We start from the raw sequence: 23,674 nt of genomic DNA, 5'->3' as shown, positions 1-23,674 counted from the left end.
TGGTGTCCAAATACAAAAGTTGTGAAATAGTTTCAAACGTGGGGTTTTTTTCAGATACCAAGAGAAAAATATTCAGATATAAACAGATATGTGTCACTGCTGGGGATAGCTACAAAAATTCATGCTAGTATTACATACTGGGCATCTACAAGCACAAGTTGGTGCCAAGTTTTTATTTCACAACAAAACATGTGGCAGCTGAAATTATTTTAGACTTCCAAGAATAACGGTAGAGTTTCTCAGAACATCCTCCAAAATCATAACAAAGTGAATATACTGGAAAGAAGGAAGCTCTACTTTGTGAAGCCACTTTTTTTCACATCAAAATCAAGGTTCAGTATAAGTTATATGACTATAATCAGTTCCTAGACACTTCAACTCACAACTGAGCAAATGCTGGCAGAATACATACTCATTAACCATGGTAGGCAACATCAGAATTACTACAGGCATCACCATCAGGTGGTGATTTATTCCTGTATCTGCATTCCAATTTATATGCTTTAATACAGACCTCAAACAGTGGACTTCCATTTTCAATATCTCGTGTACAAATGATTCACATTTCCAAGTAAACTTTGCCTGAACAATATAGGTCTGACTTTGCCTGGTATCAGCAATCAACAATATTTTAAAATTCATATCCTATTACTAAGAAGTGATTCCTAAATACAACTCGCAAAGGAAGGTATGAAAGACCACCGTAATTCTTGAAACAACAGTCTGATTACAACACAGCATAGCAGAAAAGACCTTCCCTATTAAAATGAAAATGGTAGATCACTAGTAAAAATGAATTCCAAATAAGCATCTTTTTAGTACTGCAGCCACTTTAAGTCCAAAGACAACCTAAGAGTTACTTAGCCAGCCAGCTTTATGAAAATGAGAACTATCCTTGCTGCTGCTATCATGTTTCCAGAAACAGACCAGGAATTGCAGATAAAGTTGATTACAACGAGAAAAGCATTATGGAAGACTATTAAGAAAAGGTTCAGTGCAAGCTCTGACTTGAAAAGATCAACAGCCTTGCAATGCAGATTCTGCCAAGATGTCTGTAGTAGCAAACTAATCTACATTATTCTCCTCAACATACCAAGTGAAAATCAACGATAGCCTAGAATTAGAAAAATTAAGGAAGCAAACTTGTCTCAAATGTGCCAAATGCTGAAGTTCAAGAGATTCAGCTCAAAACCCACAGACAGTAAGAGCTTGGGAATAAAATTAAAGAAAATATATAAATGAATTTTTAAGTATTTTTGTGCCAAAAGGGGGGAAAAAAAATCAATAACTAAATTATTAAAGGTATTAGATGGATTCATTATTTTCCTGTAATAGGCACGGAGAGGGAGACTATCAAACTGCACAACATTTTATTTTCTGTGACAAAGATAACTTGATGTTCTTACTCAAGCAGACAGAAGATCTTTCAGATTAAGAAACTGCTGAAGTGCATAAAACCACTTTAAATGAGCTTCACAAAAGACTTTTTTCACCTTAGCTTTTCCTCTATTTCAAAGAAAATTCATCTACTACGTATGGGCAACACCAAGCAAAATAGAAAGAAGGAAACAGAAGAGTAACATTTTCCCTAAGCTAAAGCTTCCAAAGCTCTTTCAGGGTTTGTTAAGCCTCCATACAATGAGATACAGCTTAGAACTGGTAGCACGACACATATTAGAAAACTTTTCTGACCAATCTGGACATGTTCTGGGCCATGCCAAAACTGCCTACTGTTTTTTGTCCAGGTTCAAAGGTACTAGTTGAACTATGACCAACTTTAGTGAAGAAACACAAACTAGAATAGCAAGTGAAATCCAGATCAACACAATCGAAGTTAGAACAAATGCACTGCAATTAACAATTCTCCTATCCCATGTCCAGTCAAAAAGTATCAGCAGATCAAGCACAGCACTTGTGCAGATCATCGCCACCATCAATGTCTGGGCTAACCATCACAACTAATCAGACTCTTGTAATTGGGAATATACTGCACCCTTGCTTCTACCACTGTATCTAACTTCTGCTCTGGCCAAGTTCCACTTCATCACACTTTCATTGTTCCACCTGACTTAACTGCACTCAGGTTTCTGTTGCCAGTAATAGCTTACCTTACAGAAAAAACTAACCTATGTGAAGAGAAGCTACACAGTGAACATCAGTACAGTATCATATGTGAAGGCAGATCACTCCCAACAAAAAGCCCAAACATTCCTGTCAGAAATCTCAGCTATCCTCACATAAAAGTCTTGGTAACACTGCCATGTTCTTTATCCAGATCTTTGGGACTGAGGAAAAGCTAGGAAACCAGTGCTATAAATCACAAAGGCTCATCACTAATGAATAAGATCCTGTATCAAGCTGACCCATATCCTGTGAACTTCCTTTATGTTCCAGAAAGGTCATAAAATACCATTGCTTTAATGAAAGATTTAACTTTAGTCATAAAAAGTACAACCCCTCACATTCTTCTCTATTTCTGAACTGGTGTTAGTAACTACTGTTGTTATTCCATCCCCACTAAGAATAATCCACTCAAACTGAACAGGAACTCAGTTGGAAGAGCGTGCCTCAGCTTCTTGCAATTATTCAGAACAGTTGTAACTGAAAACTACCCTTTTCCATCCTGCTTTACTGTGAGACTGAGCCCCTCTCTCCCACTTTTTGATTTGCCATTTATATGCCCTGCTTCAGTATTTTCAAATCTTCCCTTAAGACTAAATCCAAATTACTGCTTTACTTCATGGTCACAATCTCCTACAAACCACCTTAAGTTCTTCTACAATGATGGCAATCAAGCGTGAAACCAAACATGGGAGAAATTAGGAAGTGTTACTTGCAACTATTTTGCAGAAGAATTAAGAGTTTCACCACTGAAATGTACAAACCACTTTGACTTTGCCCTTCCATAAGAATTTACATAAGGCAGGAAAAATGAATTCCAACACCTGTCACCTCCACATTGCAGAATGGTCACTAGAAGAATACTACAGCAGCAGCACTTAAAACACTTGTTATATACAATGAAAGAAGAACAGTCACATTTTTTCCTCATTGATACCGCACTGTCTAATGCAACAACACTAGCTAATCCAGCAGTTTAACTGTGATCTGGAGAGCAGACAACCAGGTTTGCAAAAAGAATCGTGTATGAAGTGGTTAGAGTTTGAAAAGCATCAAACAGAGTATATGAATATTAATATCCTAATTAACAGATAAGAACCACACTGTTGAAAAAGCAACTAAATCCTATTCCTAAACAAATAATTAAGAAGAACCTGAAGCACTATTCTCAAGATGAGGTTAATAAGCAAGCAGGGTGTTGATTCTTCTACACTGAATCAATGCAGCAGTACAGCTTCTGAAGTAAAAAGATGGAATAGTAATGGCACTTCACAACCAGAAATGGTCTGCAGCTCTATACTAGAAGCTTGGTAGTTAAATTAGCTAGGTAAGAAAAACAAGCAAGTGTTAAAAAGACACCTGCAAGCATCTGCTAAGATTTTAAGAAATCAGGAAGAAATCCAGAAATTAACAGAGGAGATCTCTGAACTCTGAGACTCTTCAAGAGAACAGGCCATGCAAGGTTCCCCTCCAGACTGAAAATGATCAGAGGGTTTAAGATGCAGAGGAAGGGCTGATTTCGGTATTATCATCATGAAACCTACGCATCACTCTTGTTCTGTCTCTTCACTAAAGGTAACTGAATTTCAGGAAGTCAAGAAGTCTCGAAAGTATAAATGAGAAGAACAAAAGCTGAGATATCACAGGAGTGATAATTAGAATGTGAAACAGACTTCAAACAGAAACGTACTACAAGAATTTCACAAAGGGCTAATCCAGTGGCACTAAAAAAAACCTCACATTGAACAGATTTCTGTTGTGGAAAATGGAGAGCAGTTGCGAAGAAGAAAAAAGAAATTAATGATGCTTTTTTTAAACAACACAGTGCAGTTCATGACACATGAATTTGCAAAGAAGAATCAAAATTAAGCCACTGCCAAAGAACAAGAATAAAGTTTTTGCTGAAAAACTAAAGACCAGATATGGGATGTTTCTGGCATTACAGAAGGAGTGAATTTACACATTAAAATGAATGCAAGACAGCTTTAATGAGAAAGTGGCTGAAGTGTCTGCCTAAACTAGATCAACACCACGATATGAATATGTCATCTGGTAGAAACAGATGTACTGGCACATTTATCCTAGCACGTCAGTTATTCTTCCCAAACCTGGAGATCAGAATATAAGAAACCAGAAAGGGAAGTATCTCTTCGAGGTCTTGTATCATCCCATCACGGTATGCAAATCAATCTTCCCCGAAACCTTAAGATTTCTGGCAGGCCAATAACAAAAACTTTCCTCTGCTACCATTCAAGTATCTTGAGCAACAAAAAGTACAAGCAAGTACTTGTGTTTAACTGGATGGATGCACACCAAGCCACATCTTGGCCCACACCTCTTGTCCCTTACATCTTTCTATCCCAGGATAATACAGTGAAACTTCTCTCCTAGCTCTAAATCAAAACACTAAGGAATACACAACTGTTCAAAGGACAGTTGCAGAATAATATTTATTCAGAAATGTGGACACAATGCACAAGTGAATTGCATGAAAATGGACGTGAAACAGAAGTAGTTCAAATCCGTATAATTAACAGCTACATCTGCTTATTTTATTTTTGATTCAGCAGTGTCCTGTGTTTGTAGCTGAATTTTATATTTTTATATATGCTGTGATGCAATCCATGTAACTATATTAACACCCAGCATTTCAACAATTAGTGTAAAAGAGCAAAACAAAACATGGCACCAAGAAGGCTTTTCCTCCATAAAGAGCTGTGGACACTTGTGTGTCACCATGATAAATAATACACAATTAAGCATACATAAATTGCATAATTATGCTTTTTAGTAAAAATCCAGCAGTCATTATGGATACTTTAAAAGGTACTATCCACATTAAAAAGTCAGTTACACAGCAAACCTTTTCACTCATATGAGGACATTGTGACCACCTGCTTCCCCCTCTTCAAGGGTCCATGAATACCATAGTTAGTGCAGCAACCATTTTTATGGCTGTAGGACATACTGTGCACAGAATATGCTTCAGCTAAAATGAGAAGGTAAATACCACAAAAAAATCAAAATATTTTCACTAGGGTACAATTATTATTTTTTTAATTATTAGTAAAAATTTACAAAGGAATAGAGACCCAAATTCTCTCTCATCAATTAGGAAAACAATGCAACAACTTCATGAAATTTAGAGACTGCAACATACCATTATTCCTCTGTAAAAGCAATACACTAATAAGCCTGAAGTAAACTAGAACAATTCAAGCGAGGCAATTTTATTCAAACTAAAATTCTTACTTTCATCCTTACTGGACTATTGTAACTATTCTTTGGCTTCCAGTATAACCAAAGGAGTGAGTAAAGTAGAAATACAGTAAACACTGACATAAAAGATTACACTAGTCCAAGTTACTTCATTTTAACAGCAGTATTTCAATAATCACTCATTAATAAAAAACACATATCTTGCAATATTACACTACTGGTTACTAGTGTTTGTGTAATAATGAAATCTTAACATCCCTGTTCTACTTTCAATAAAAAACTAGGGATGGTGCAATAATTGATTTATACTAGAAGTATCATGTATAAGCAGTATATTCGACTATTTACAGTTACAAGGGATATTCTCTCCATCTTCACGTAACTAGATTTTGATACTGTAACTGTATGAAGAAATAAAGAAAAAATCGGATCAGAAGATCTAATCCCCATTAAAAGGCCATATTCACCATCAGTAAAGATCAGCACTTTAGTTATAGTTAGTGCTTAGTTCTGCATTTAATAGAATTCTTCCCTTGGTCCCATAGAGTCAATTACCATTTCAGTTAATATATATAAATTAGAACTCAAATATATTGATAAAATCCCACTCCTTTTCTTCTAACTGAAGCCATAAAATAAAGGAGCCAAGACTTTCAAAGCATCTACATTTTCAAGACGTTACAAAAATCAGGAAATCAACATAACAGAGATATGGGGCCAGTTTTCAAACTCAGATAACCCAAAATTAATCAATGTCAAAAGTATATACATGGACATGGCCTAATTTAACATACTGAGCCTAGAAACTAGATTCTATGGAAAAAAAAATCCTCACTCCTATCAGTCAATAGCTAGAGCTTTCAGGTGGCAGGGCCAAGTCCTAATCCTCTAAATGACCAAACAAGGGTTGCTCCACCAAGCCTACTGTGTTTGCATCCCTGATTTTACCATTGCCTGGGTAGGATCTGGTATCTAATTACCTATAGAATTTGCGACAAGTCTATCCTACTAAAACACAGATGGAATTCAAAGTTAGAAAACTGAGAATTTAAATTATTTCCTATTCACTAAAACTGCTATAAACCTACGCTACTTCTGCTGCGAATAGCTTTGGTCAAAGGCAGACATAACTCTCCAAGTTTTACAGAAATGTTTTGCCTATGGCTTGCAAATATGATGTTTTAAAAGCAAAATTTTTGTTCTGCAAGTTAAAAGTTGCAGCCACATCTCGAACCTCAGTTACTCAGCTACTTATTTTGGAAGTCCTATGGATGTAACACGTCCTCTTCTTTACATCAGACTCTTAACTCACTCATTCCACATTGTTTATGCAGTTCCACAATTTCTCCTTTGATTGGATACTTTGTAAAAATCACAAGATTACATACTAATTGATGATGATAATTAAGGTTGGCTCAATTCCACAGTAAATTTAAATCCGAGTTTATTTTAAGTTATCTGAAAGTGAGTGCAAAAAGGGAATTTACAAATTTAAGACTGATTTCATGAACATCAGTAACTGACAGCTGCGTAAGTTATTTCAATGCCATTGTTCTATGAAGCAATCTCTTCATATAAAGCCTTTTGTTCATTACTATTAACTTAAAAAGTACTTTATTTCCTGAATACTCTATAATACCATTGAAAGAGTTGTATTTCATGGTAGATTTATTAGGGCAGCGTTAGAAAAAACAGTAAGATGGAAACCAAAGGGTAAAACAAGAAATTAACTACATGATTCTTATTTCACTTACAACTTAAAAGTCTCATATTGCAGGTTAAAATACAGTAACTAGTTACCATTTAATAATAAGGCTAGTTCTAATTAAAACAAATTGCTAAAGTATTTACATTATTATAAGCCATAGAGCTTATACTCAACATTTCTAGGTGAAAACTGCATCCATTTTGTCCATGCTGTAAGTTGCAAAAGTTTGTGAGATTTTCTGAATGTTTTTGCGGTACATAAACCTTCAAAGAAAAGAGTTAACAGGGCAAATACACAATATACTAACAAACAGTATTAAACTAACTGCGAAGAGTGTGTGAGATGCTATTTTGCACATAATGTTGCTTTTGCATTGTTTTCTATATTTATTCACCAGTGCAATGTGTAAATTTGTTGTAAAAAACAACTACACACTAGATAAAGTGCACAATTTGGGGTCATCTGACAGAAACGTGATAAATATTTTAATATATCAGCTATAAATGCAATACTAATGTAGCACACTGGTTATCACCTAACTAAAATAAACTTTATTACTAGACATGCAAAACATGTTGGGCTCCATTACAGTCGAACATGTCTAGCTATCTTTTAATCAGGTGTCCACTGTTTTGACTTTTCTGACATTAGTATCTGTGTTTACTGGTCTAAGTTAGTTAGCTAAACAGACAACAATCAACAACAAGAAAAAATACCTCACTTACTCTATTTGCGCACCATGAGCCACAAGGGCACTTATGGAATCCATACTACCAGACCGTGCTGCTTTATGAATAGGAGTTTCACCAACATAATCCTGTAAAGACAAACTACATTTTGTCAAGCATAATCTTTCCAGAAATTAAAATCTTATTTTTACATTACTCATTTTAATTCAGAAAGCAGATATACAAAAGCAGCATTTATTAGCTAGCAAATGCATCAGGTACTTTATTATTATTTTAATGTTTGCAGTAGGCTGTCACGTACATTAGATATTTAGCAAGAAACAATGCTAAGGGCATCTAACTCACAAGATAAGCCTTATCCAGTAACTAGGCAATCAGCAGTTTATATTCAGCAAAACTTGTTAAAAGATCCCACAACATATACCACCATAACAAGTTACTCTTACACCTTTATTTCCTAGCACTTTTGTTTCCCAATATGCTGGGCTAAGCAAGCTGCCTTGAATTCAGCAGCAGCACAGCCAAGCTTGTGGGACTATATTGCTTTCAGATCTTGATGACACACTTACACAGTACTGTATTGCACCATAAATACTCACCAGGTGAGGAACACGTAGGCGTAACTCTACTGTAATGTAAGCGTGCCCAGAGTTCCCAGGACAGGCCAGATCTCTCATGAGACATACCCACTGACTCATGTCCTATATGCTCTGCTTTTATGACCATCTTTATCCATTTACGTTCCTTTATTGTTAACCAGCACATCCAATCATTTAATCTTTTTGCATTATGTGCAAACATACCAGGAGTAGCATATTGCTTTTCAGGCAACTCCACTCTACAAACTATCTCCACAGATAACAGAGACAAATCTAGAGCAATTTTACAAATGTAACTGGTAAGCAGCAGGTAAATCCCATGCATCGTCATCTACAGGCTGCAAATGAAATTCAGTACTTGCACTTAACCATCAGTATTAAGAACCACAAAGAAGAATCTGTAATGAAATATGGCCTTGAAGGAGCAAGTAAATATTCAGTTACTGGTTTGTTATGCGATTAACTTATCACAGCCCTTGACACATTCAATGCATAGCAAGTTGGCTTTTTGTAATTCCCCTCCAAAGTTTTGACAGGCTTCACCTGTCTGCTCCACTGGTATTAAACACATTCTAACTGTATGTGCCTCATTTTTGCTTCCCCATTCCTTTTATTAAAATATCAACACTAGCTATTAAAGTAACACAGCACCTTTACTGACTCGCCAGTCTTTGTACACAAAGGTGTTTGCACCTAATTCTACAGTACTGGTTACGCTTCAGCCCTATTTGAAATGTGAATATACTCAATATGTGATCATACTACCATCGTATAAAGTAACAAGAGATTTTTTTTTTTTTGTTGTGGTTGGACTTGATGATCTCAAAGGTCCCTTCCAACCAAGAAGATTATGTGATTTGTGTCATTTAAATTATCTGCCAAGCTCTTGAGAAATCAAATCATATCTTTTAGACCATGTAAATATAAATTGAAGATGCATTTCAGATTATGTATTATATACTCTCAATTTTCTACTTGCCAATTTTCTTTCATGGTAAAATATTTTTATAACAAGTTACAAATTCACTGAGGGTAAGCCAGTTTTCAAATACTTAAGACATATATTCAGCCAAACAGTGAACCACCTAGCACCAGCAGCAGGGAACAATAATGGTACCAGACAAAGTTTACCTTCTTGTAAACTAAGGAAAATTGCTGAGGCTGACACAAAGTTTGGATACAGAACAGAGAAGCTAACTCCCTTGAGACCTTAGTGATTAGAAAACAGCTATAAGGCTCTTTTTCCAAAATGGCTGGCTGCAGCTGATGAATAGAAGACTGCTTTCCAATGAAGTTTATATAATTTCTCCTATTTATAACTTTTCTTGAAGTTACAGGAAGACAGAGATGTTTAACAGAGGACCCAATTTTTTTAACGATCATATGTGGAAATCCATAATATTTTTAGGAATATTTCAGGAATATTTTCCTCATACTGTAATACAATTTCCCATCATGGAAGCTGTCTTTGATTCATCATTTCATCATTCAAGATTTATTGTTCCCTTTCCTTTTATTAAAGATGCATAGAAAAGAAGTGATTTGCCTCTTTTTGAACAAAAATACTTGTCCCAACCCCAACTTAAAGAGATAATCATCCAACAAAAAGTTCAGTTTAGAGAAAGTTAGCTCAACTAGCTATGCATATGACAAAGACGACAAAAATTTTTACTAGCCCCAGAAACCTAGCATGGTGCCCACAATGAGATCTGGAGAACCAGATTATGAAGTATTGTGGTGGGGAAACACTAGAAGGATTAGAAGAGAGCTTGCAAAAGGAGTCCTCACCATTGCATTACAAGAATAAACTAAGCTTATAGCAGCTAACAATTCTGTCACCAGCAAGCAGAAAAAGGTTAGTATCTCAAAAGAGAATATGTGTCTTGAGAAGGGCATCTTGCAATCATGGGCCCAGAAACTTGTGTCTTCTCTAAAGCTAAGGAATTTGGAAAATGCTTAGAGAGTGACTGAATATACGGATTTAGTTTTTATAGCATTTGTTTTAATTATGGCATCTAAATTTCAGTCATCAGTAATGTTATCTTCTTTTGAAGTTATCCTATGGGACCAAATCTATTTGTGCTGAAATAGTTTCTGAAACAGCCCCCTAGCTCCACAAAGAACTCCCTGGGTTACGAGCCAGACTGAAAGGAAAAAAAAGAAAAGTTATCTCCCACTGAAAAACAGCTTTAAAGTTTACTTATTTTTCAACACATACAAAATCATACATAGAGAGGAAAATAAAGTAGTCTATGAGCCTCAGAACAATCCTATTTCAATTCAACAACTGGAGTGGATGTAACCAAAGAGTAAAAGCAATATAACAAGGCTTTTCCAAGATGCTTCCAAGAGCAGTTTGGGGTCTAGATTGCTAGCACATTTTCATGCATAAAAAACCTCTTTCTTATCTCTTTTTCAGCTATGTGGAACAAAGTCAATTACTTTATTTTGAGGGGCTCTACAAATTCCTAATTATCCTTGACAATACCTCATAATCCTTCTCATTGTCCACAGTTCCCATACGTGCTTCAGTTTGACATAATCCCTTCTACAATAACACTCCAGGAAGGGAAATATCAATAACTTGTAATGGCCTTTCATATCTATAGCAGAACTTTTCAGGGTCCTATTTACCCTTCTGATCTAACACTGCACTAACACAGCCCAAACTTGTCTCACAATCCAGAAGGCACACAGTAAATAAATGAGCAGAAAGATCAACTAAGTTTTATTAATTTAGCATTCAAGATAACACAAGTTTGTTTATGCAGAGATTAAGGATTTTGTGTACAGTGCTTCTGAAGAGATGACAAAGAGTCATGAGACATCATAGGCACTTATTTTTTGCAATTCACTGCCACTGTCAAACATCTTCCTCCTCTCCCTTGGAGGAGCACAACTGTCCTTTTGCAAAGACAATGGCAGTCTTCTCTTGCTTGGGGTCATGACTAGATAACCATTGGGTTCTATTTCACTTTACTAAGTAAGTATCTCGCTTCCTTCCTTATTCCCTTTTAATTTATGTGGCTGAAGAGTCTTTTGGGGTTTTGGCTTGAATTTTCTCAGTAAATCTACCTCAGCTTGATTAATCAAGTTGTATTTCCTCACTATGCTGCTCAATCTGAAAAGATATTTCCTCTACTGATTAAATATTTTTCTCAAACTCTGTGCTTATTACCAGGCCTCTTTTAGATGTGGTTATTTTTTCAATTCAGTCTAAAGCCATTTTTTAGCCCATTTTCCCTCTTCCTGTCTTTTTTAGACCCAAATTTACATTGGCTTTAGAATCTTCCAGTAGAACTTAGAACAAATTTCCCATTTTTTATTTCAAGTTCCTGGATATGATTCAGTTAACTTTTTTTTTTTTTAATGAAAGGGGTACCAGTGAGTGATATTAACTTACCTGTAAATATTTCTTTTTAAACAAAAAGCCCCCATGCACATTTACACTGAAAGCTTTCAGCTACCTGTACTGGTTTTTGGCTGGGATAGAGTTAATTTTTTTCACAGTAGCTGGTACAGTGCTATGTTCTAGATTCATGGACAAAAGCAGTGTTGATAATATACCAATGTTTTAGCTAGGAGCAGGCTTGGGGGGGACAAGAAGAAGCTGTGAGGTGAAACAGCTGGGACCACTGACTCACACTGACCAGAGGGATATCCCTTACCATATGACATCATACTCAGCAAGAAGTCGTGGGAGGTGGGGGGTTTGCAGGGCTGTCACTACTTGGGGACTGGCTAGGCATCCATCAGCTTGTGTTGAGTAATTGTCAGATTTTTTGATTGTGGTGTGGGGTTTATAAAATTTTCTTATAATCACTCGATTTTCTTTTGTTTTCCTTTGTTTCCCTTTTTACCTATTAAACCCACAAGTTTTCTCACTTTTCTCTTCTGATTCTCTCTCTCAACCCACTGGGGGAGGGCACGAGCAAGCAGCTTTATGGTGCTTAGGTGCCTACCAAGGTTAAACCGCAACACTATGCAAGCACTTCTAGTATAGGTATCTGATTGAGACACAGAAGCACTATTTTACCTGGCAAAAAATATGAACTAACTCCATTCCTTAACTCAACTGACTGAATTTCAAGTTCTATCAGCTGATCACATTTCCAAAAGCTGTTCAGATTTCTTAGACCCAGCACCCTACCCTTTCTGAAGCCATGAAGTAGAAGCTGGAAAATGCTGAGTATTTTTTTTTCCATGTTCTTTGCTAAAAATGCTTTGACCTCATGATAGTTTCTCATTCTCAATTTTGAGTAGAGATGAGAACTGATGGAATACTTTTATCTGGATTTAGTCCAAATTATTGTTTAAAATACAAAACTGCACATACCAAAGGAATGAGTGTTTTCTTCCTCCCCACCAAAGATACCAGTGTGTTTACAGCTCTTCCTAGCGTGAGTAGCCTAACCCTCCTAAATCTATTTGCCATCACTGCCACATGATGGTGACTGGCTGGATGAAAGGTAAGTTAACATCACCTGTAAGGATGCAGTGTTTCTTACCCCTTCTCTTTAAGCCAGGCCACACAAAACTAGTTTTTTTGGCCGATCAAAACAGGCAACATACAACAGAACGTTTAATAGGCTGAAGCTAGAGGGAAAGTATATTTCAATGAAGTAACAGGAGTTTTAATCAAAAAGTACTTTGCACTGTCACAGTGAACTAGAGCAGGCAGATAGAGGAGTGCAGGTCTTCAGTCACATTATTAAGAACTATTAGCAGGCACTGCCCACTGAAGAAAAAAAAAAAAAGTTAAAAGGACTTTCATTGCTTGACACATCAGCTTTCTCCTGTGAATTTATATGGTGATCCTGGGGGTGAAGAACTGCCCACTGATCATAAAGAGACACAGATGGTTCTAGCCAGCACATAACAGTTACTTAAGAGGGCTGGGCATTGCAGGATATATGGATATACTCACAGAAATTATTTGGGGAGCAAGGTACAGCTGGGACAAGCAGTTTTCAGCATTTGTCCTTCATTGCTGCTGCCTGAGAAATGTCCTGGGCAACTGTCACCAGCACTGAAATAGCGTTTTCAAGTTTTCCTAAACTTCAGGGCAGACAGCATGGGCTACAATACAATACCTCAGGGCAGATATGAGAAAGCGTGCATGCAAATTCTACTGAGTACCGGAGGTTTACGTTAAGACTGAGAGACTCGAGTGGATTCCTTTTCAGAAGCTATCCTTTTCTTTTTCCAGAGGTGATGGGTTAGTCTGTAGCCAGTGACCAGGAGTCAGTTTGGAAGGAAAGTTTTACTAGTTTAAATATCAAGTATTCCCAGATCTTTCTCAGCATGTGTTTTGTATCCAGTGTCCATGGAACACTTGTCCTCACACAAGCATTAGCCAGTGACTATGTCTGTCTGAAGTACAGCATCAGTCAGCGAGCTGGAAGGAATAAACAAAATACACATCAGGAAATAGTGCTCCAAAAGCTCAAAAGTGTGGGTGGAAGCCCTAGGTGATCACCTGAAAGTGCTTGGAAGTTAAATAAGGAACCAAGATCATTTATTAAGCAGTTCAAATCAAACAAGAATAGTAGAATTTGACTGCAGTTCAATAAACAGCTGGAAGGAATTGGGAAGAGCAAAGCATGCACTATGCTTTACATAGCCATGTATGAAACATTCCAAATATCTGTGGGATAAGTTTGCTGCTATAGGTGTCACTAAGGTACACTGACCAGCTCTCAGTGCTCATTCATGTGAAAACAGTGTGACTGACCAGTTGTACCCTAACAAATAAATTAACTTTGGTTCTTTGTATCTACTACCATTTTAATTAACCAGAGCTATCTTCTTACTTTGTCATTGAACCAAATCTAACATACCTCTTCTTGTATGGTCAACTAATATTTCGTAGGGGCAAAAAAACCCTATTACATTCACGCGTAACTTGAGCCTACCACTAACAACATACAAGGCTTCCACAGCATCAGCTCTCAGAACTATCTATACTACTGTCCTTTGCCTGTCAATACCTAAATCTACACTCAGAGGTCTATAGGATACTATCACCACTATCTCGTTTGAAAACTTGAGAACCACAGTCCTCTTCCTCACGTGGAGGACCACAGATCTATTACTTGGTTTGCTCTGGTGACGTGCCATCAAAATAATGACTCCTGAGTCACTGGCTAGTCTAGGCAACTTCTTTAAGCTGTCTACTTTTACCTGTGCATCATACTGCCTTCTGCTTTCCTTTACAGTCATCTGCATGTTGCCCTCAGCCTGTGGAGAGATCTCTCTGCACTCTTCTCCTCTTCTTTTGGGGGCTAGCTGCTACTTTCTTCTTTCCTAGCTGCTAATTTCTTCTTTCCTATAACCTCACTCACTAGATGTGATTTCCCCCCCCCCCTTCACGTTCCAGGACAGCAAGCTTGTTCTTCAACTCCATTTCAACCTCACTGGTCAGCTCTTCTCTTTATCCTCATAGTTGGAAACTTTCATTCTTCTCATTCATTCATTTTCATTCATTCTTCTCTTCTCATATTCGTACATCTTTATTCTGTGCATGCCATGTTTCCTCTCTAATCACCATTTCTTTACATTCTTACCTGGTCTCCAGATGAATTTATAGTTCTTGTATTTTCTCTTCTGAAGGTTCTACCACTATGCAGCAATAACTTATTGCATAAGTTACTTTTGTCAGGTACCAAGGAGAAGATGCGATCTATAGCCTCTGCATCCAGTCACCTTCATTGTTTCTACAATTCTCCTGGTGTCTCACAGCTGTTCTCAATGCACCAGCCTTCTTTTCTGAAAACTCAACACAAACTTCCCCATTTCTTATTTTTGCATAGCTTAAAAAAAAAAAAGAACCAAACTCTAGAAATGCAAATGTTTAAGTTCTTCAGCAGACTTAGCTTAACTCTACTGCATATAGAACAGTCTGGCCATTAAATATTTTAAGAAAAATGTGATGCACAATTTAACAGACCAGACATTTTACAGATGCTGTGCTACATTACAGCTTTTAGTAAATGCATATGTGGAGTATTAATTACTCTCATAGAATATTATAAATAATAATTTTGAGTACTGTTACAAAGGCACACATTATGTATGCCCAGCGTACACAATAGATCCATTCAGTACTGCAAACATTTTCTCCAAAAGCATGATAGTTTTAAGCACTCGATTCTGTTTCTGTACCGGAGTACAACAGCGCTTTACAGAATTTTGCTATACTAATGCACTCTCTGCTACTAAATAAATCATTATCCATATTCACAGTAAAAGTAATGGGCAATTAAAAAAAAAAAATAAGAAAATCACCCATTCATTCTTTGTTAGTAAAGTATGTGTTTCTGATCTATTTGCAGGAAGTTACTAGAAAAAGTTTTGAAATAATCTGAAATGGAAAAGGGCATGAAACCAGATGCACCTTAAAAAAAAACTGTGGCAGATCTTACTACTTAGATGTATGACTAAATCATGAAGTACTACAAAGGTCTTATGGTTCTGTATGTAACAGTGAATTTTTCAATTCTTAACATATTAAATAACTAGGGTGTTCCTCACTAGTCTTTTTGCTTTCTTCCAAAGAGGTGTTATAATACCAGAGCACTTGCTAATGCTGCCAACACCAGAGCAGCATACCATTGCGTTCAACAAGTAGCAAGATGTCAATTCCTAAAACAAATTTTTCCTAAACTTTAGTGGCTTAAAGGACATCTATTAGTCCTATCACTACTATAAAGAAAAATTATAATTAAGTCATTTGACTTCAGCTGATGTTAAAAAATAATGTATCTGTATGTGAACATAAGGATCATACATGTAGTAAAAACGGACCAAGACACTCCTTCCAAAACTATATGCAGAAATGAAATATGAGTGAATCCATACCTGTTTGTTTATGTTGGCCCCCACTTGAATCAACCAATTCAGGCACTGTGGATGTCCTCCAAAAGCAGCAATGTGGGCTGGTGTTTGAGCAAAACGTGTTGTACTGGCATTTACAGAAGCTCCAGCTCTTACTAACTGCACTAGGCACTCCAGCTTTAAAGACATGAGGGAATAAAACCAAAAATGTTACACAGATGTGCTATGACAATTAACACATGCTAAATACATACATAAAATCTATAGTTGCCAAACTTACTAGTGAAACTACATGTGTGCGAAATGAAAGAAAATACGAACATTAGGATTTCCCCCTCCTTCGGCCACAGGTCATACTGAAAAACTACCTAATTCTCTCACCCAAAACTGAATTCCAACATATTTTTTTTCAGAATGGGGGGAGAAGAGGGCACAAATATCTTAAAGCTGACTACAAGAGCTATTTGGTTCACTTTTGTTAGGGAGAAAAAAAAGTTCTGATCCAGCAAAGCTGCAAACATGATACTAAACAGACATTATTAGTTAACGTTTGCCAGAACAAGAGTGTTGTTAGGAGACACAGATGTATTGCCAGGATGTTTAGAGGAGGGTAAATCAGAAAAACACAAGATTTTAAATATCTTTAATGTTTTCCTAGAGTGACAGGAACAGGTTACTAATGAAAACTAATACTGTTAATAGTATGCTAAATCTGTAAAAGGAATAAATTCTTTTCACCATTTTCCTGTTATGACAGCTGAAGAGCTGTTTGTGGCAATACCAAAAGAAAGGCTCTCTTTGTTTTAAAAAACTGTAGTATTCTGTTACACTGTATTTTGACTTTTATTTTCTCATCTTACTAACCAGAAGTGTCAGATATCGAGCTACTATTTTTAAATGTTCATAACATCACATTTGTAGAAGCTAAGCAAACCACAGCTACGATGACCTCAACTTTCAAAAATAGTAAAAAAATGCTCCTTTCCTGTCACACGGTAACATTGTCGTTTTGTTGATAGGAAACGGAATGCACTATGCTAAAATAAACAGTTTAGTCTAGGCTTCCATTTATTGTGGTTAGAAAACAAACACCACCACACACAACAAAACATAAAACCACCATACTGACTAAGGGCACTAGTTCATACGCAACAGAAATCTACTGGTCAGTCGCTCACTGTTAAAGAAAATGTTTGTTAGCCATATCACAGCTATGAAATAATCTGTTCATAAAGGAGCAATTAAAAAGCATCAGAAAGTCAGCTGGCAACTCGATTAGAGATACACACATAAACATCATGATTCCAACATTCTTCACTACTGCTGTATGTCAAGTGTCTCTTTTTTTTAATCTGTAAATTCCTGATCTTGACAAGTTACACATATGAGCGAAAAGTACCAACCACTATAGTGAAATATTTTATATTAGTTTTGCAAATGTATCATGAACTTCAATTGTTTCCTCTGCCATATAATTCAAACACACAGATATGAACCCTACCCTTTAGGATATACAAAAGCGCTTTTTTTGACTGTAATGGACTTGACACTAGATACAGATGTACCACTAACTCACTAATTAAATGAAGTGAACATGTATGGGTGAGGGCAACTGAAATGTTGTTGTATTAATGAATATAGCTCTATAAACTTCAAAAGTCCCAAAGAAAAAGTACCTCTTCAAAAGCAAACAAGTACTTTTAATTCAAAGAAATTTTACATTAAAAAAATGGGTGTACGAATATTTATAATTATAATGCTGGACTACCCAAATACATTTTTTATTTGCTACTCATAGACCTTTCTCAGTGTTCACATGCTAGCACCCCAATATTGCTGTTAACCCTGAATAATTATTAACATTATTAACACTGTTATTGTTAGTAAGTGGTGAGATACAAAAAACCTCGAGCTACACCAAGACGTTCCTCTACTATAACTGCAAACAGAAATAAAGTCCAGCCAGTTTTTAAAACAATAGACTTTTAATGGAATTAATCCAAAAACACTTTCAGAAAAGCATTACAACTTCAGGAAAGAATAATATTTCCTGCACAGAAACTGGGTGAAAGAATTTCCATAATTGTACAGGGATTATAACCTGTCAATTGAAAGGGGAAAAACATTGGAACTGGATCACCAGCATCATCTTGCACTGTTTAAATCTGCTTTATAAGATGGCTACATATCATGATTATCTACACAACTTCAGGTTTAAATTTCATTTCTTCTTGTGTGCCCCCTCCCCCATCTCTTACAGGGTTTTGAGAATGAAGGTAATGTTCCATCCCATTAAAAGCTGAAGCATGGGTCTTGTGTATCATGGCTGTCAGAAAAGCCTGCTTTTCCCAACATTCTGGAAGAATGAGGTAAATTAGTTCTACAGATAAGAAAAGCCAACATAACGAGAAACAATAACTCACTTGATTATGTATGCTTGAGATTGGGACACACAGGTCCCCATTCATTAAATAACCTTTTAGAAGATATTTTCCACTGTATTGTTGTAACTAAAGCAGAGGTTAAACTGATTTAATGAAGAAAGACAGACCTCCACATAGACCACAACATTGGCAAAATACCAAGGAAGAGACAGGCATTTTTATCTGTACTACTTTTGTTCCAAAAGAAACATAATGTACCTACTACTATTCTGCTTCCTATAATGTAAACAGTCAAATGGCAAAAATAAAAGTAGAAGAGTATAACCAAATACATGTGGTCAGAGAAAAATAGAACTACATGTGCAAGTAGATAAAAAGAAAAATGAAATTAAGGTTAGTATAAGTCAAAGTGAATTAACAGCAACTCCCTTTTTTATGCAAGCCCTTCATTTTCTACCTCTCTGGTAGCTTTTTAGATTGTTAACAATATTACATTCTGACCCATCTTCTCAGAAATCTACAGAATGCCAGGGTAATTTAGGGCACCATATAATTAACTCTAATTGGAATACAGCAACTCTAATGGGAATTCATTTACATTTCGGGGTATGAACACTTCTCTGCAGTCAGGAAATATCCTGAAAATGCAAACTCCACCACAGATACTCAACACAGCAAGTAAATTTGGACTTGCTACTAGCTCTAAAAGGAGACCATACCGTAATTAAAACTCCAGGTATTACAACCAGAAATGTTGGTTGCAATATCTACCATTTCCAATTGCCTTTGCTGGCATTTTATTTATTACTTGCAAGCTGTACAAGTAGGTTTCAGAGTAAGCTATTTAAAAATACTGTGTTTTCACTGTTGTGTTAAGATACTCCATTTTTATTGATGCTAGTACCAGATGCGTATTCCCCCCCAAAAAGCTATCTTTCCTCTTTCACATATTCATTTCTAACAGAACTTGAATGTTGATGCTACTTCCTTACTACAGCAAATCTACAGCTGTGTGCAAGAGCGTAGCTCCACATAGCTTTATTCTAAAATGGCTTTATACTGTCCTTACAAGAAAGCCCTCGTTGTATCAATGTTCAAATTGTGCAACAGGTAAGGGGAAAGAAACATCTCTATACCGCTACAGTTCACCAACCATAGACTGATGCTTTGTGTCCCTGCACACGCATGTCTATATGTATGAACTCTTTTAGATTTCACTGCTTACAAGAAGTTCCACGAGGACTTCTAGAAAAGAACTGTATCAGCTTTGTCATTTCAGCCTCCTACAGAGCTGCAGTTAGAACAAATACATGTCTGGTGGACATGCTGCTGAATGGCCCTTATCAGAAGGGCAGTCATGTAGTTGCGCTGACATTTAATTTTGAATGAAAATAAAGACAAACAAGTGTAAATCGCACAAAAATCTAGCAAAACAAAGAAGAGGAAGAGACTCTTGTTCAGTAACTACTAATTGAACCACTTCTCAGCATATCAGAGTTTTAAAACATTAATTTTGAAATTAAGAGCCCTCCATTTGAAGCTTTGATGAATCTGAATTTGGAAAAAAAATCACAAATAAAAACTTAAGACATGCATAGGAATGTCTCCTAAGAGCAGCTATTGTTTCAGTGCTGGCAACTGTCTATAAACTGGTGAAAGGTAAAAGTACAACTATGCCACACAAAGTCAGTCAAGTTTGGGATCCAATTACATTACTGTAACTTTTTCAAGTCTGTTGTATCCTCGCTAGCCCAGAGACAGGAACACTACCTAACAAGGCTATAAAACCTGCAGATAACTTTCATAAAGTGAAATTGCCTAGACCTTGTCACAAGGCTTTTAGGAAAGCACATATATTCAAAGTTGTACAAAACTCATTTATAGCCTAGGTCATCCTTGCAAGTCTCATTTCACTTGTCAGATTTTTCTCCCTTATATGCAACCACAACAAAAACACATATCAAATTTTGCTGATGCCTAAGAACGAGCATGGCAAATATAAACACAATCTTGCAGACTGACTTGTTGCCTTTGTTCGCTGTTTCTGCAAGAGTCTTTTCAACAGAAACTAGAACGTAAACAAAAACTCATATAACCTAGGATGCTTAGTAGAAAGCTGAAGATGCTTAAAGGAAAAAACAGAACCACACACACACTTGAAAGAAAAAAGCAAGACTGCCACAAGCGTTTACCAAAGACAAATCCTTATGACATGGAAAAATGAAACAGGAGACTGTAAAGCCAAATTAGTATATTCACTTTTTTTTTTTAACAAGTGTACCTCATGATAAAACTTACAGCACTCAACTTTTTTTTTTCCTTGATCTTAGAACGTAGAATATTATTAGCTTCTTTCTGAACAGATAAAAGGCTACCTTAGGTTTTGTTTTCTGTGGGGTTTGGATTTTTGTGGGGTTGTTGTTTTGGGTGGGGTTTTTTGGGTTTGGGTTTTTTTTTGGTTGGGCTTTTTTTTTTTGTTTTTTTAAGACTGAAGAGCTACTTATCTGTGTTTCTAAAACGGTTCTCAAACAAGCATTACAGATAAGATAACTTAACATAGAGAAATCATCTCTTAATGTACCTTCGTAAACCATGACAACTGCCTAAGTACATTCATTTTCCTTCTCTGGCACACAATCAATAAACAAATAGAAATATATTGGAAATGGGAGGGAGAACAAGAACAAAAGCTCCTCAAAATCCAAAACCAGACAAATCAATAAGGAAAAAAACCCAATCCCCAACCCTCTAGGCTGGAACAGTCACAGCATTAGAGATAGGAAAGGCCTACATAAATCCAAGAAATTAAGATAACATTCATCTTAAGGCTGGAAGTTAGAGCTAACTCAGAAAACAAAGACACTTTAGAAAACTTTGGGTGATTTTTTTCCATTTACCTATTTCCTAAATAGCTGTTAATTCCAATGTTTGAGTTTGTCCATTCCACAAAGGAGATTATAAACACATTTATTTTGAAAGCGGTACTAGGATTCTCATAGCATGGCTTCAAACACTGCCTGTCAGCTTAGAAAGGTCGCTGTATTTTTTAAGAGTTAAGGTTCAAAAGAAACCAAAGGCAGAGATTTCAGGAACAGAGGCGAAGTAAATCCTAGTTTCTACCTAAATACAAAGCTCTATCCGTGGAATCAAGAAACATCTACAGTGTAGCTACTTGTCACGTTTTGATCTTTTCTGCATTGCAACGATGCCAACACAGTTAATTCCACACTCATATCTGCGCACGTATAAACCACAGCGTATTTTTCCATACTGAAGGCAACAAAAGGAGGGCTTTACAAGCATCATCTTCCCAAACTCCTAACGAGCCGGTCGTCATAACACGGGCTCCACAACAAAACAAGTCTCCAGGTGTGGAGCCTGAGGATGATAAGGACCGTGACTACAGACAAAGCACGAAGCCCGACGGTGGGTGTGCAGGGCGGCGGAGGCGGATGTGCAGGTGGGGGTGGAAGTGGTCGCCGCCTCGGCGGTCTTTCTCGCACCGGCCGAGAGGCCCGCAAGGGGTCTGGGAGAGGGGCGTGGGCTTGGCCCTTCTCCTCCCCACTGGCTCCCGCCGACCCGGGGCGCCGTTTGAAAGCCCGGTTGCCAGACCTAGGGCCGCCTCAGCCAACCAGCTTGCCCTGAAGCAGCTACAAAAAAAAAAAAATAAATAAAGGGACCGCTCCCTCCTCGCCGCCACCGCCGAGGGGATGACATAAATGATGCGGGGACGGCAGGTACCACCCGCCCCCACGGTGCGTCCCATCCCCGGGCTGGTTGACGATGGGGCCAAGGCCCGAAGCCCAGCGCCGCGGCCTCCCCCCCACCAACACCCCATCCCCTGAGGAGAGCCCAGCGGCGCAGCCGGCGCCTCCCGCCACAACGCCGCGCAAGGGGCAAAGATGGCGCCGCGTTGCGCGGGAGCGGGACCGGCGCCTTGCTTCTCCTTCCCCTTCACCACCTCCCCTCCTCCCCCCCCGATCCGGCCGCCGCCCCCGCTCCGCCGGCCGGGCCGAGACCCACCTTGCCGAAGTGCGCGGCCCAATGGATGGGCGTCCAGCCGTAGAAGGAATCCTCGGCCGCCAAGTCGGAGCGGGGCGAGCTCTGGAGCAGGGCGCATAAGGCGGGCAGGTCCCCATCGCGGCAGGCGCGGTGCAGGGGGAAGCGCAGGGTCAACAGCTCCTCGCTGGAGAAACCCGCCTCGGGGCCGGCTCCCAGCGACATGGCGGGCAGGGGAGGGCAGGGTAGGTGCAAGGCAAGGGTGGGGGGGGAAGCGGCGGCAGGAGCGAGGGGAGGGGGAATAGGGAGGAGGGGGGAGAGAAGAAGCGGGCGGGTGGGTCGGGCGGGCAAGGGCGCGCTGCCTGGGATGGAAGCGGCGGCGACTGCGGCGGCCGCTCGCTGCCCGAGCACAAAGGAAGCGGGGCGGGGCCGCGCGAGCCGCTCCGCCCCTCAGGGGCGGGGGCCGGGAGCCCCTCCGGGCTCCGGGGGCGGTTGGGTGGGAAGCGCGCGGCCGCGGTCCGTTTTTTCCGTTGCCCGAGGCGGGAGAGCCCTTAACGATGTCGCCGCCGCCGTTGGAGGCGGCTGGTTTGGCAGCAGCCGCCGGGGCAGGACGGGAGGGGCCTCCTCGAACCCAGCGCGCCGCTGGAGAGGGATGGCGCCTCTGGGCTCGCCGGGGAAAAGGCCGCCGCCGCCGCGGCGGTGGTTTTGGTGGGGGGAACGGGCCGTGTTTCCGTTACCCTCAGCCCGGGGAGGGCTGTGCCGCAGGGCGGAGAGCGTGGCGAGGTGGGGGGAGCGCAGTCCGCCTCCCTGGAGGCTTTCAGCGCGCCGGGTGGATCTGACCGCCCTCCGGCAGGGTTATTAACTCTCCTGAGCGCCTGTACAGTTAGCAGCAGCAGTAGTTCAGGAGGCAGGATGCTGCCTGTGTAAAAGCACACAGGGAAGCAGATTTGATGGAAACAAACGATACCTCATCAAGTCTTCTTCCAGACAGCAAGTAATCTTGTTCAGCTGAGCAGAGCCTCCCTCAACTCAAAGGGACTGCTCATGTTTGTGTGATCCCTTTCCTTGCTTGAGGGCCTCACCTAGTATCTGAATATTTAGTTGTGTTTCCATACGCTA

At 38.8% G+C, this 23,674-nt stretch overlaps 1 protein-coding gene across 1 annotated transcript in view; it reads right to left on the bottom strand.

Moving 5' to 3' along the window:
• Positions 1–22,780, bottom strand: part of ANKRD10 (ankyrin repeat domain 10) — a 38,309-nt gene extending 15,529 nt beyond the window's left edge. The window contains exons 1-3 of the mRNA XM_074148138.1: positions 22,580–22,780; positions 16,197–16,349; positions 7,774–7,865 (exon numbers count right to left, since the gene is read on the bottom strand). Of these exons, the coding sequence (XP_074004239.1) occupies positions 7,774–7,865; positions 16,197–16,349; positions 22,580–22,780 (446 nt within the window). The remainder of the gene's footprint in view (positions 1–7,773; positions 7,866–16,196; positions 16,350–22,579) is intronic.
• Between the last annotated feature and the right edge of the window lie 894 nt (positions 22,781–23,674).

This window comes from Numenius arquata, chromosome 1 (assembly GCF_964106895.1).
Source record: "Numenius arquata chromosome 1, bNumArq3.hap1.1, whole genome shotgun sequence".
NCBI classification, from domain to species: Eukaryota; Metazoa; Chordata; class Aves; order Charadriiformes; family Scolopacidae; genus Numenius; species Numenius arquata.
This window is presented reverse-complemented; position numbering and strand designations above follow the sequence as displayed.